Source organism: Carassius carassius, chromosome 49 (genome assembly GCF_963082965.1).
Source record: "Carassius carassius chromosome 49, fCarCar2.1, whole genome shotgun sequence".
Taxonomy (NCBI): Eukaryota; Metazoa; Chordata; class Actinopteri; order Cypriniformes; family Cyprinidae; genus Carassius; species Carassius carassius.
This window is the reverse complement of record NC_081803.1, coordinates 14,771,089-14,784,521: the sequence shown is the minus strand read 5'-3', so window position 1 is coordinate 14,784,521 and position 13,433 is coordinate 14,771,089. Positions and strand designations below refer to the sequence as shown.

Genomic DNA, 13,433 nt, shown 5'->3' with positions numbered 1-13,433 from the left:
AGTATCACAACAACAACAATAAACAATTTATGATTTCTTCAGTGGCTCTAAAGGGCAACTGAATATTTTTTAAGACTGTAAAATCTATGAATGAACCACGTTATAGGAATACTGATCATCTAGTTATCCAGTAATCCAAACCGGTTATCCAATGACTTTCAATTTATGAATGAAATACATCTACAGTAGATTACATTAATGTTACACAGTCCAGAATTGTAAAATGTATCAAAAATATAAATAAAAAACCTTCATATGGTCATTTTAAATTGGCCAGTACAATATTGTTTGGATGCCTTTGCTCGGTTTCAACTGCATTCTGTGTAAGTGCTACAAACAGGTGTACTTTTAATAGCTAGAACTTTATTAAGTTATAAAATAAAAATTTTACAGTATAAGTGAAAGTACTTGTATGTATGTACTTGGAAACAGACATGCATTTAATTGAATTGTCTGACTGCATTTATGGAAACTCTCTCTCCATCTGGAAGGCTAATGACATTGTGCACCTGCGCGATCGGTACCAGAAGAAAAAACTGCCATTGTAATATGTTAATGCCAATAATATGTTCCCAGGGATTGTTTTATTAGCTTTAAACCATCCATGTGGCCCTCTGAAGAGGCCATGTTCACATTATCTGGGCAGTTGGCCAGTCAAAACATCAAACATTAGTCACATTTACTGCCAATGTACATACTGTAATTCAATTAATTTATTACTTTGATAGGGAATATATATATATATATATATATATATATATATATATATATATATATATGTTTCTAATGTTCTGTTTATATGAATTATATGCTGCTCTACATAATCACCAAACATTATTAAACACCTAAAAATTATATTATTTCACAACACATCTATCTCCTTACCTTGTGCCATTCAGACGAGGAAAAATCAATGGTGTGTGTCCTGTTTCTGTGCAAGGCTTGTTTGTCAGTGCCCTGTTAAAGATCAATTTTTTATGAATTTATATTGGGTGGTTAAGCATAATGTATTTTCCATAGCACAGTGAATGGTAATATTGTGTTACACTGAAACGTTGTAGCCAAAATGATTTTATTCCATATAGATTATTTTTTTAATTAGAGATGGTTGAATAGAAAGAGAGAACAAAATAGGAGAAAGAAACAAATCAAAAAAGTGTGTTTCAGCTGGAACAAAAACAACACACTCACTGAGCACTGAACTTAAGTAGTGACGCATATTTATGTCTAAAACATTTCAGGCCTTCCTCTGTATCTGGAGGTGGTGGTAATCAAAGGCTGTTGATTCCTGAACTAAAGACTCACTTATTGTTTTTAGTTGATCCAATGGAACTGTTCCTAAAATGCAAAAGTTACTTTGAATGAGTGTCTGCTGATCAACTACTGCTACTAACTGTGCTTGAAGACAACCCAATGTGCAATACAGTTGATAACTGATTTCTCATACTTTCTTTTAATTAAAATAATAAACAAAACAGGAAATCAATTATAAAACAAAAATGAACCTTAACCTGGAAATGCAACCTATTAGACAGCTTGAACTATAGTGAACCTAGAATAGAATTTAAGACCTTTAGGAAACCTTTAGTTTAGTTCTCTTTGTTTGCTATTCATAAACTGCATAATAGAGGCACAGAGGCTTTTAAAATCCAGCTTTTATTACCCCCCACTTATTTGAATGCCTAGCAACACACAACTCACTGCTATTCAAATCTCCAGTAAACGAGTCAGTAGATGAAAAGACTATTCTGTAATCTAGTTTTTGGTCAATTAACATGCTGTTAATAAGATTTAAGGTTATAATGTAAGATTAATGAAATGAAGAAAATAGATTTCACTATTGTTTTATTTATTTCCCATTGTTTTATTTATTTCAAATGTTTATAAACATTCATATTTATGGAGCATTTTAAATTTATATAGGCCTATACATGATTTAATTGATTCATTTATAAATATTTTATATTTCACGTCCTGTGGTGTGGCAAATAAATTTTCAACTGCAAATATTCCAAGGTGTCTCTCAGTTGCAGTACAGTACATTACAGTGATCATCTCTAAATAATTTCACTGTAAAATTGCTGTTTTATAAATAAAAGCAGGATAGTTGAGGAACCAGGCATGACTTGTCAAACATTCGATATATATATATATATATATAAATGCAGACTGATCTGAACCTGATGCTAATGCGTCACATCCGCAATCGCTCCCTGAGCCACGCCCACACGTGATCAATGCTAATTAGGTAGCGCCAATTAAGGCGTGTTCCCTGTAAAAAAAATAAAAATATTCAGCAGTGCCTCGGCTGTTGCTTCCACCACAATGGAGGATTTTCTCATGCCCCCTTTCAACTGCAGAGGGTATCCTGGCTATTTCCCCTTTTATCCCGGCAACGGGAAATTTAAACACCAAAACTGGAACAAAAAGGGAAATAATTTGCATGTTGAACCAAATGCCCCCGATTATTTCGACGTTTATAAGTGTGCGCAGTTAAAAGCCATATTATCTCAGGTGAACCCGAACTTAACGCCCCGCCTGCGCAAGGCCAACACCAGAGAGTTCGGTGTGCAAGTGAACCCAAAGGTAGATGCCACTGTACAATGCTCACTCGGGCCCAAAACGCTTTTTTATCGCGGTGATAAATGGGACTCTCCGAGGACGCCGTCCATCAGCTCTCCGAGAGACACCCTGCCCAGCACACCCGTCAACTCCGTGCGCTTCTCCCGGCCCGTCGCCATCTACTCTCCCGTCTTCGACCGCAGGATCTTCTCCTTATCCACGACTGTCGGCGAAAGTAAGGACGGTGGAGGGGATGGGAGCAAAAGGACGGACAGCGAGACGGACGATGACGAGAATTGTACACCGGATGAACTCACGCACAACGAATCACTGCAGGAAAAGTCCGTGGTTCGGCGAAATAAACGGTCTAACTTTCAGGTTTGTTATGGCGAAACTTCCAATGCAACCACAATTTCCCTCAAATTATAGTGGATACTGTATTTTCGAGTTATGGTTTATATACGAGTAAGAAAGAAGTTAGTAATGAACCCTAAGTAGTCAGTTTCGAGGTCTCATCACTTGGTTAATCAACGAATAAAATTTGACCTAATGAATATGCAACTATATGTATTCACCCAATCAGCGTTGAGCGTTCACAGCTCAGGACGAGTGCGAGACTTGTAATGACGTCATGTCTGTCTATTCGCAACTTGCAAAAGCGAAGAAAACCTTTTCTATTTTTTTATTTTTTTAATGAGAAACTCAGAGAGTCTATGATTGGTTATTGGTTTCTCAAAACTACATTCAAAACTCATAAACTGCATTTGGTGAAAAATGGATCTTGACTATTCTAACAATTTATTCTTGTTTAGTTTTTGGAGCAGAAATATGGATTTTATCACTGCAGTAAGTGCAATATTCGATGGGAAAGTGCATTTGTGTGGTGCATCTCTGGAACCTCGAAGGTAAAATGCATTGACTCAAACTTTTAAACTTAAGATTTTAATCCTAATCAAATGCCGTTTCCACAGGTGTACTTCAAGCAGCACTGCAGGAAGTGTCAGGCGGGGTTGAATCCGTATAGGGTGGAGTCCATTCAGTGCCAGGTAAGATTTGGCTGTGTGTGTGTGTGTGAGAGAGAGAGAGAGAGAGAATTAAATTTTGTTTCACAAGGTTTGCTGCAAGACTCGCTGCTGCTGTGAACTGAAGCAGAGGCACATTGACACGTGTCGTCCTCACCGCCAGGATCTGTGCGGCCGCTGCAAGGGCAAAGGCCTTTCCTGTGACACCATCTACAGTTTCAAGTACATAGTCTGATTGTTCAGGTCCATGTGTTTTAGAATCTGCATTGGTGGCTCAAGCGATGTATTCGGTGGGATGTTTTTTTTTTTTTGTATACTAATGTATAAATTTATAAAAACCAATAAAGTATTGCAGCATGATACTGGTGTTGGTGTAAACCGTTTCTGCTTTGTGATTGGTAGTTAACCCAAAAATAACTCCATTACTCCCGCTTTTAAAAAAGAGCATTTTGTAATGCATTTCTAACTTAACTGTTTTGTTCCAATTTAATTCGATTAGATCTGACACCATTTGGATGCCAATATTCCTCAAAATGACATTGTGTTCTGCCACAGCAGTGCATATAGGTTTGGAGTTTTATTTTTTATTTTTTTTAGATGTACCATCTCTTGTCAAAAAGAAAAAAATGTGTAAAAAAAACTGGAAGAATCACATCTAGAAGAAAGCACAATTTACTTCACAAAAGCTTTTAAATATTTACATGGGGGTAGGGGGAACGATAACTTTCCCAAAGAGGCTTTACATGATGCACTCTCTCTAGGCATGCATTGGTGACAAAAACTATTCTCCATATGATACCTCCCATTTCCACTTTATATAAATTAAAATTTTAATAAAATACTTTTTTTTTTTTTTTAAATAAATACAATTTGAAAGTAAATACAATAATGCATGCTTGGCAACTGACAAAGAACAATTTAAAAAAATGTTCAATACATTGATTTCTTAGTTACAAATTTACCCTAAATGTGAGCCTGTGTATGGGGGAGTGCAGAACGTTGATGGAAATGCAGCCAAACAATCTCATATCAGCACTTGAAGTAGAATCCGCTTCAGCCGTAGTAGCTTTAAGGTTGAATGAACAAATCACTGAATGTCAGCGTGTGTCTCTATGTGCAGGTGCGGAAGCTGATATTTAGCAATATGCCAGTGATGGACAGGTTCACAAAGACACAAGCTCTCAGCATTTAAGTATTACAAGAATCGTGACAATGACTGAAGACATACAAATAGTATACCGTGTTGTTCCATCTTCAGATTGCAGCATGTCCGGATCAATCTTAAAGACGTCCTTGAACAGTTACAGTAGAAAGGCATCCATTTCAGTGATCCATCATTGCACATTCCCCACGTTAACAAACAAACCAAGTGGAAGTTCTCACTTGGGTGCTACCTTTCCAAAAATGCAGCATTGCTCTAAGTAGCAAACAGGATTTTTTTTTTCTTCTCATGGTTTACGACATGAAAATGTCAACATAGTGCAATAATTAAAAGATGTGTTTGAGTGACTCAATCCAAGGAATCTCGCAGGAGCAGCTCTGTTTCTCCATTATTGCTGCACATTTGAGGACCTGAGGACACGTTCACTCTCAGGAGCCCTTTCCTATTCAGTACAGTCAAGGATGCTTGAGCAAGTTTCCCCAAGAAGGGCACAATTTTATGAGTTACACCCTCAAAAGGGTGGCAGCACTCCCAAATGTCACACTGGATCTGGCCTGGAGCGGGTGGCAGGAGTGGAGGGTCTTGGGATGAGGGCTGGCGCAGGAGAGGTTGGGTGACTATGGAGGAATCCAGTGTTCGGGCGGTCCAGGCCAGGGCTGGTCTGGGGTGCTGCAGGCTTCCTGTCAGAGACTCAAGCCGGACACGCTGGAGTCCAGGAGGCTGGATGAGATCACCTGGTACCCCTGAGCACGGTGGATCATGTCCCGGATCTCTCCGTTAAGCTCCATGATCTTTGTGCAGACGTCTGACATGTCCTTGTTTGATCCAACCAGGGCAAAAGTGCCAGTTTGGCCCAGAGTTTGGTGGCGGAAGTATACGTTGAGGAGTGTCTGGATCTCATCCTCTGAGCTGCCACCGAAAATGTCATTTGGCCACATTCGTCTAAAAAGTAGAGGAAAGCTTATGCAACAATAATAAAATTCCATGCTTTTCAATATTAAGTTCAGCACCACAATGAAAAATAATATGCTGTTAAACACCAGTGTTACGGTTTAAAATCATTGAAAATATTAACTGGAATAAAAAATAAAAAATAAATTCATTAAAATTAAATAAATAGATGATAGATTTTAATTTTAGAAACATTAATTTTAGTTTCTGTTACATGGTATATTACAAAGACGGAAACAAAACGCCTTCGTTAAAAATAAAAACATCACATATTATAGCAATAACACTAGACTAAGAAATTAAATGATTTTAAAAAATTTTGAATAGTTTGCACATTATCACGAACAATCCTAAAATAAAATAAAATAAACTGAAGAGTGAAAACTAACAAAAAACTAATAATGGTGTAAATAATATATAAAATTCTCAAATATTATAGACTTTTTTTTATAGTCACTCCCTGGGAAACACTCCATAATTGAAAACATTAAATCAAATTAAAGTCAGAGTAAAAAAAATATATTTTTATTGTTGGATGTGTGCAAAGAATTCAGAATTTTTTTCAACTTAATCTATGCTACACAAAAAACAGAGTTTTGTCTCCCCCTATTGGTGTCATATCTCACCTGCACTCTTGAGTGTAGCGGATGGCCATAGAGAACTCGTTGTTGTTCAAGCACTCCAGGATGGCCTGAACAGCTGCCTCTGAGCTGGGGAAGATGGACTGGGAGCTGTGCCTTTGCTGATCCTCTAGATCACCAGCTAATGAGGCTTCCGCTAGCCGCAGGCAATTCTTCAGATCGCTCAGTTCACGTGACATGTTCCACAGCTACAGATTGAAAGCAAACGGTCAGGAGTGTTTTCAGTCAACAATAGAAGTCAACCTGCGAGTGGCAACTTTTTTATAGTCAGCCAATCATATTTTTCATTTTTTTTTTTGCCCAATTACTACATATTTAGTTTCTCAAAGATGCACTACTTATTTTTTTATGTTTTATGTTTAAGGTTACCGTTGTAACTGTAGAATGCCCAAATTATCACCAAATTCATTTATTTTGCAAACAAACATTTTATTTGCTATTTAAACCATACAATGTTTGTTTAGACTTATTTCAGGTTTGTTTAAATAATGCTCACATTACAGAAAATATTAGAATTAATTCTAATTCAAATTAAATCAACCAAAAAGAGATTAGGTGTATTTGCGGGGTAATGGCTGTACTGTGTACCTCTGGCACAGAGCTGATGGTGTTAACTTGTCCGATGAGTTTACAATACGACTGAAACAGCAGAAGGAGCTGGAAGTGGAGTTTGTACAGTCGCTGACACAACTCCAATTGCTGTGGATGATAAAGAGACATTAGTCACATGACATATTAAAGGAATCATACAAATTCAAGGCCACAAAGAGTAAATACAGAACTCTAACATCCATCACACTGTCTATATGCATAAAAAATGCTCATAACTATAAAATTGTAATTGCATTTTTAATATATATATATATATATATATTTTTTTTTTTTTTATTATTTTTTTTTTTTTTACTTCTGTCGTCTTGAACACTGTTTAATTCATTTTCATGATCTTAGAAGTGTGCTTATTCAGCACAAGATTGTGTAAGATCATGCAAGTAAATACTTGCTTGCAGTTAAATTGAACTGAATGCATGTAGTGAGCTATAGGGGCTGCAAACACAGATCTCTCACTCTAACAGATGAAAAAGTTTTTAGTTTTAAACTTACAGCCAGAGTTTCCATTTGCTGCAGAGCATGTCATAAAACAGGAAAGAGTTGAGAAGGGAGAAACAGACAGTGTTAATACCCAGCATGCTATTTGTGAGACTGTGCCACTATGCTCAGAAATCCCATCCACATAATTAGAGGATTATTGCCAGTCACATTCAATCCAAGAACCCAAGCCATATAAATCAAGCAGAGTATAAGGAGGCACACAGGGTTGACAAGAAGTAGAGTGCATTGCATTGATATATATCGCCGAGCTCGCGCACTGCTGTGGAGGGAGGAACTTCAGTAAACGAGAAATATGAGTCAGTGGTTTACATAATATGTATATAAACAGGAACTGTTATATACATATTATGAATGTTGATTCATGTAAACAGTGGCAAGGTGGAAGAGCTCGCATAGACCACTATTTTTACCTTCTCCGCAGAGTCTCCAGGCTGACAGGTGATCACACCATCATCAAGATAACTTGGAAATGTGGCCTTACAGTTCTGCAACCACTGTTGAAAGAGGAGAAGAGAAAATACCGTTTTTAATGTAAGTTGATGGAATTTTTTGCCGTTTTATCATTCATCCAGTGAAAATTGTAAGTCTGATCACTTAAAGAAGTCGTATGATCGGAGGTCTTACTCAATTCTTTAGCTCAAACTACTGTAGCAATTCTATTTAGCAGCTTCAAGTGCTTCTGTATGAGAATCTTAGCAGGCTACAATGACTTACTGAGACGACTGCTTCCTCCCGGGTGTTAAATGTGTCCAGATACTCCTGCAGCTCAAGAACACTGAACTTCATCTTCTCTAGAAGCCCATAAGAAACAATCTACAAGAGGAAAGGCAAGACCTAGTATAAAAATACTTTCTGACTGCTTGTTTATAATATTTGTTAGGCTATGTCCCTGAAGCAAAGACTTAAGTAATCAACTTTGAACATCCGCTGACCGTTTCTGCATCCACATACAGCGTGGGACAGTCTGAGCATAAGGCCAACATCTCTGATGACTGCACAAATTTGGACCCAATTCCCCTCAGGCTGTCTCCAAGGTAACTGGCAGCTTCGCTGGTCAGAGAGAGTAACTTATTCTGGATATTCTATAGAGGAAAATACATATAAACAATGCAAAAAAAATTACTTGTGGACTCCTAAATGGCTAATATGAATATAATTTTTTAACTGGACTGAGTACATATAAGGGTGACTTTACCTGAAACATTGTGGAGAAGATGTGGAAGGTGTAGACGGCACAAGACCCATCCGTATCACTCAACAGCTGGTTAATGTGACTCCGCCAGGCTTCTTCAGCATCGTCACACACCATGGGCTGAAATGCTGCCAAGATGGCAGAGAAAAAGGGGGAGGGTGGAGGAGGAAAGCCCAGCTCATCCAGATCATCTTGGTCCTCCCCAAAATGGTAGCTATTGAAACCAGAAGAAATGATGTTACCCTTCAATAACCATGCCAGTTAACAGTCTAATGCTATAAAACTGTACTGATGTGTTCACCTGGGCAGGGAGTTTGGGTTCTGGTTGATTCCAGTTCTGTCTTGTTCTGTAGGAAGGTCCAGATTAGTACTAGAGCCACAGTCAAACCTCATTGGCAGCTCATTTGCACCAAATGGCAGGTCATCCTCTTTGAAATTTGACTCCTCGTCTTCTGGTAAAACCTGTGAAGATGATGAGATGAGAAACTATTTACAGTAAAAGAGTTAAGAGAGATGAGAGAGAGAGTCAAGTGGTCACGACAACTCTCAAGATCTAAACTGCCTTCCTGAAAAAAAAAATGCAGCTGTATCTTCTTACAGAATACACTCATTATACTCAATATACAATCATTATAACATTATTAATGTAACACAAGGTTATAAAAAATACATGTGAATGTTAATGCACACATTTGTAAATAATATATATATACAAATAATTTATATGTATTCAACTTTAAATTAAGTTAACCAAACTCAATGTGAGTTAGCAAATCTACAAATCTCACATTAGCAAATCTAAATATGTCACAAACATGCCAGTAAGAGTTTCAAACTGCTTGATGAAGTAGATCTAGGTTCTATGTTTGGTTCTATTTGCACACTTGCAGAATAAGTTTTATTGGGCTTAATGTCATTTTAAACATACAGGTGGCATGATGTGGTCATCTGGTAGTGATGCTCCCAAGCAAGGTGTAGCAGCATTAAGAGAATTTGGGTCAGCTGATGTGGTGTCGTAGGAAGTAGAAAGAGAGTCTGTATGATTGGTGTCCTCTGAGGGGGAGAGGTTCATGGTCTGAAATTAAAAAATGCCCAGCTTAAAGAAACTACCATCAAGCTCAGACAGACTGATAGATTGATAGAAAGATAGAACACATACTAGTTGAGAGCGGGAGAGGCTTTGGCTGGTGGAATTGGACTCTTCCTCAGAGGAGTCATCTGTGTCCTGTTGGGCATCATGTAGGCCGGTGCAGGGGGTGATGTCCGAGTGCTGGCTCTCCTCCAGGAGCTCAGTCAGATCTGTGCTGTCCAGAGAGCGCCGGCGCACTCCCCAGTTAAAGTTATCCATACTCTCACCCTATTAAAACAAACACATCGCACTCATTTAACACGAGTTGATGTTGGGTGTAAACTATTCTGGCCTCTTCGGCCCAAGGAACTAGATATACAGTAACACACTTTTCATTAATCATGCAAAAAAGAACACATGCAAACATATATTAAACACAATAGACCAATATCTAAAAAAATAAAAATATTTGTAGAATAGGGAAACAAAGCAAAACGCAACACAAAAAGAAAACTTTTTCTAATAAGCTTTCTAATAAAAAAAAACTGAATTTTAATCGTTTTCTAACTAAAATAGTGAGGAATGTTTTCATGTGAATGAATCAAAAATAATGGCATGAGATACTGCTAACATGCATTTCTTAAGTATGTAATCCATTCATATTTAAAACACATAAAAAACAACTAATCTCTTTAGCCACAGCAGTTTATGACAGATTAGAGCCTACATCACTGACACATCATTTAAGTGACTCTGAACAGGTATGGAAACATGATCTCAGTCCTCTGTCACATGCTAACACAGCTGTTCTTACCTGCAGCTCCTACAGCAGCCCAGGAGAGAAAGAGAGAGAGTGTTAGCCACACAGCGAGAAAGACCAGAGGAAAAGCAATGGGCACATTAGTCAGGCAGTCTCTGATCAGCTAAAGTGTTATCTCATTATCCAGAGAGAACATGAATAAAATGACTGAAAGAGTAAGGAAAGACAGAAAGCTGAAAGATTTTTTTAGTAGAGACAAGAATTTTAACTTAATTCAATGATTTTGGCTTCAGTTCTGAGTCCACTTAACAATTTCATTAAAAAAATAGCGGAACCAAATTAATTTATATTACATCCAATTACAATAACCAAAATAATTTTAAAAGAAAAGGATGGAATCAGTTTGCAAATGTATTTGTTAGAGACATAAAACATACAGAAATAGTCAAGTATTTAGAAATCAACTAAAATTTGAAGTCATCAAGACTTTTTCATGTTTTTGAAAGAAATCCATTATGCTCATCAAGGTTGCATTTATTTGATAAAAAATACAGTATTATTGTGATTTATTTACATTAGGATTTTGGAATTTATTCCTCTGATGTCATGAGTTTTTAGCAGCCATTACTCCAGTCATCATTGACACATGTCACGTCATTCAGAAATTATTCTAATATGCTTATTTGGTGCTCAGATAATGCATGCTGTTCCTTACTTCTGAGGAAACCGTGATCCAATTTGATTTATGATTATTTGATGAATATAAAGTTCAAAAGAACAGCATATATTTGAAATAGAAATCCTTATAAATGTTGTGACTGTCACTGTCACTGTGACTGCTGAATAAAAGTATAAGTTTCTTTAAAAAAAATCTTTCTGACCCCAAACCCTGCATTTTTAAATGAAACATATCTGTAATGTAAATGATAATATATTATATAATATTTACAATTATGGCAAAATGTGTTTGAGCCAAAAACAAAATCTAATTTTCTACTCGCCTCTCCATCTTCCAGCTCTACGTCAAGGAAGTCAAAGTCCCTGAAGACTCTGAACTGCTGTTCTGATGCGGTATCATCCAAGGTGTCCTCCCGGGTCCCATCCTCAGAGGACACCTGACTGGGCTGATGCTCCATGAGGTCCAGATCACCACAGGATGAGAAGATCACCTGAGACAAACAAACATGATAGTAGAATCAACATGGAGTCTGGGTATGTAAATAAAGCATCATGCAATGGTCCAATTATTAACATGCCTTGTAAGACTTAAGGCCCGTTCACAACAAGAACGATAACTATAAAGATAACTATAAAGATAACGATATTAGCATCCACACCAGCGAACAATATTGTCTGTGTATTCTAAGCGGACATGCGTCTGCTGCTTTAAATTCTCGAGCTTGTTAAAGCAGGATTGATTCTGATTGGTTGGCAATGTTTTTATCGTTCATCAGAAAAAAAAATAGTTCTGAAAGTGATTCCAACGATATCATTTCTCTGAGCCTTTATTGTTATAGTTGTGGTGTGGACTCCGCTATTCTTTAATATTGAGAACGATTTTTATATCTCTATATATATATATATATATATATATATATATTTATATATATATTTTTATATCTATTTTATATCTTTATCGTTATCTTTACAGTTATCGTGCTTGTTGTAAACGGGCCTTTAGACTTGTTCTTTATTTGTTATGGCATTACATGCACAATAATCTATAAGACCAAAGTGATAAGTGTCCTATAAAGCTTAATTAATAACAGTGACATTAAGGACTTACTGATGGGTTCTTGGTGAGGCCAACTTCCTGTCCGCAGAGTGACAGAACATTCACCAGCTTCTCTCTTGTTCGCTTCTGTTAAACAAAACGAAATTACTAATTGAAAAAGCAGACTGATAGAATCGCTGATTTAATGTCATCAAGAACAAAAAGGAAGTTAAAAGACACTATTTAAAGCAGCCCAAGAGAGTGAAATTAAGTTTCTCTCTTTTATACATTGACTAATATGGACAGCATAAAATGTTTGTCACCTGTGATGACTGTGGCCGTTTCCAGCTGACTGGCACCAAGACGGTGTTTGAATTGGACCCTGAAGAGGTGGAGGATGTGCTACGGGTCACTGCGATCGCACGGGCTTTCCCATCTCTCCCTCCTGATCCCTGCAGGTCATCATATCTGCGGCCGATAACAGGCGTCTGAACACAAACACATACATGCATACAATATATATGTTAAAAACAAACATATTTTACAATATAGACTGAACACAGACATGTAACCCCCCACACAGACATGAGCACACCAGCACAACAACAAGCTCTGGGCAGTTTGTAGACACTCATAGGCTCACACTACCCATGAATCACAGCCTTCCTGTAGATAAACAAGCATGTGTGGAAAAATAGCCTAATTGCTGAACTCCTTATCATTGTGCACATGCTACATTTGGACAGGATATCACTACTTTCATCAGGGTGGACCAGAGGCAAGAACTTAAATTCTAGGAACTGAGGGTTTCCTGTAGTTGTGTACGAAGCAACAAGAGGGCAATCATACACAAATTTGGCTCTGAGGAGGTCTTCGTTATACCTGGAGAACGCAGGACATCTGGTGGTTCCTGCACCAGCTGAAAAGCTACAAAAATGTGATAAATGGGAATGCAAATGATATCTTTCTCCAGTTATTATGAATTCCTTGTTCCAGATCAGTTGTTACATGAAATTAATATAACCAGAATTGACCCTGAAATTGAAGATTAATATCGAACCACCTGAAGTTGTTTAGGTTTTACATTCTTTGACCTATTCAGTGTCAAACAACACACAAAAAGCAGTCACTTTCTCGTAAGTTGCTCTGTACATTCTGACATCACATCTTTTTGTTCATTAGATTGCTGTTGAAACGCCCAGATAGGCAGGATCTCACCCACACTTCATTCTGAACAGTTATTAATC

The 13,433-nt window shown here is 37.3% G+C and overlaps 2 protein-coding genes across 2 annotated transcripts in view; one reads left to right on the top strand and one right to left on the bottom strand.

Moving 5' to 3' along the window:
* The first annotated feature begins 2,300 nt into the window (after positions 1-2,300).
* LOC132132239 (zygote arrest protein 2.S-like) lies at positions 2,301-3,944 on the top strand. The gene is made up of 4 exons (XM_059544575.1): positions 2,301-2,940; positions 3,375-3,467; positions 3,534-3,608; positions 3,676-3,944. Exons 1-4 carry the CDS (start codon positions 2,326-2,328, stop codon positions 3,817-3,819), a joined length of 927 nt encoding a protein of 308 aa, XP_059400558.1. The 5' UTR covers positions 2,301-2,325; the 3' UTR covers positions 3,820-3,944.
* Positions 3,945-4,259: 315 nt separating this feature from the next.
* Positions 4,260-13,433, bottom strand: part of LOC132132855 (protein furry homolog) — a 50,307-nt gene continuing 41,133 nt past the window's right edge. Inside the window, exons 49-61 of the mRNA XM_059545381.1 lie at positions 12,510-12,674; positions 12,259-12,333; positions 11,474-11,641; positions 9,803-10,000; positions 9,572-9,718; positions 8,945-9,105; positions 8,647-8,857; positions 8,384-8,533; positions 8,166-8,264; positions 7,862-7,945; positions 6,927-7,037; positions 6,324-6,526; positions 4,260-5,688 (exon numbers count right to left, since the gene is read on the bottom strand). Coding sequence (XP_059401364.1) covers positions 5,430-5,688; positions 6,324-6,526; positions 6,927-7,037; positions 7,862-7,945; positions 8,166-8,264; positions 8,384-8,533; positions 8,647-8,857; positions 8,945-9,105; positions 9,572-9,718; positions 9,803-10,000; positions 11,474-11,641; positions 12,259-12,333; positions 12,510-12,674 — 2,031 coding nt within the window. The 3' untranslated portion in view covers positions 4,260-5,429. The remainder of the gene's footprint in view (positions 5,689-6,323; positions 6,527-6,926; positions 7,038-7,861; positions 7,946-8,165; positions 8,265-8,383; positions 8,534-8,646; positions 8,858-8,944; positions 9,106-9,571; positions 9,719-9,802; positions 10,001-11,473; positions 11,642-12,258; positions 12,334-12,509; positions 12,675-13,433) is intronic.

What these genes read in the sequence shown, in the direction of transcription:
- LOC132132239 (XM_059544575.1), top strand. Translation starts at nt 2,326, where the DNA reads ATGGAGGATTTTCTCATGCCCCCTTTCAACTGCAGAGGGTATCCTGGC. An exon ending in GCATCTCTGGAACCTCGAAG is followed by an intron (nt 3,468 to 3,533) that starts GTAAAATGCATT and finishes CCGTTTCCACAG; the next exon opens with GTGTACTTCAAGCAGCACTG. An exon ending in TGGAGTCCATTCAGTGCCAG is followed by an intron (nt 3,609 to 3,675) that starts GTAAGATTTGGC and finishes TTGTTTCACAAG; the next exon opens with GTTTGCTGCAAGACTCGCTG.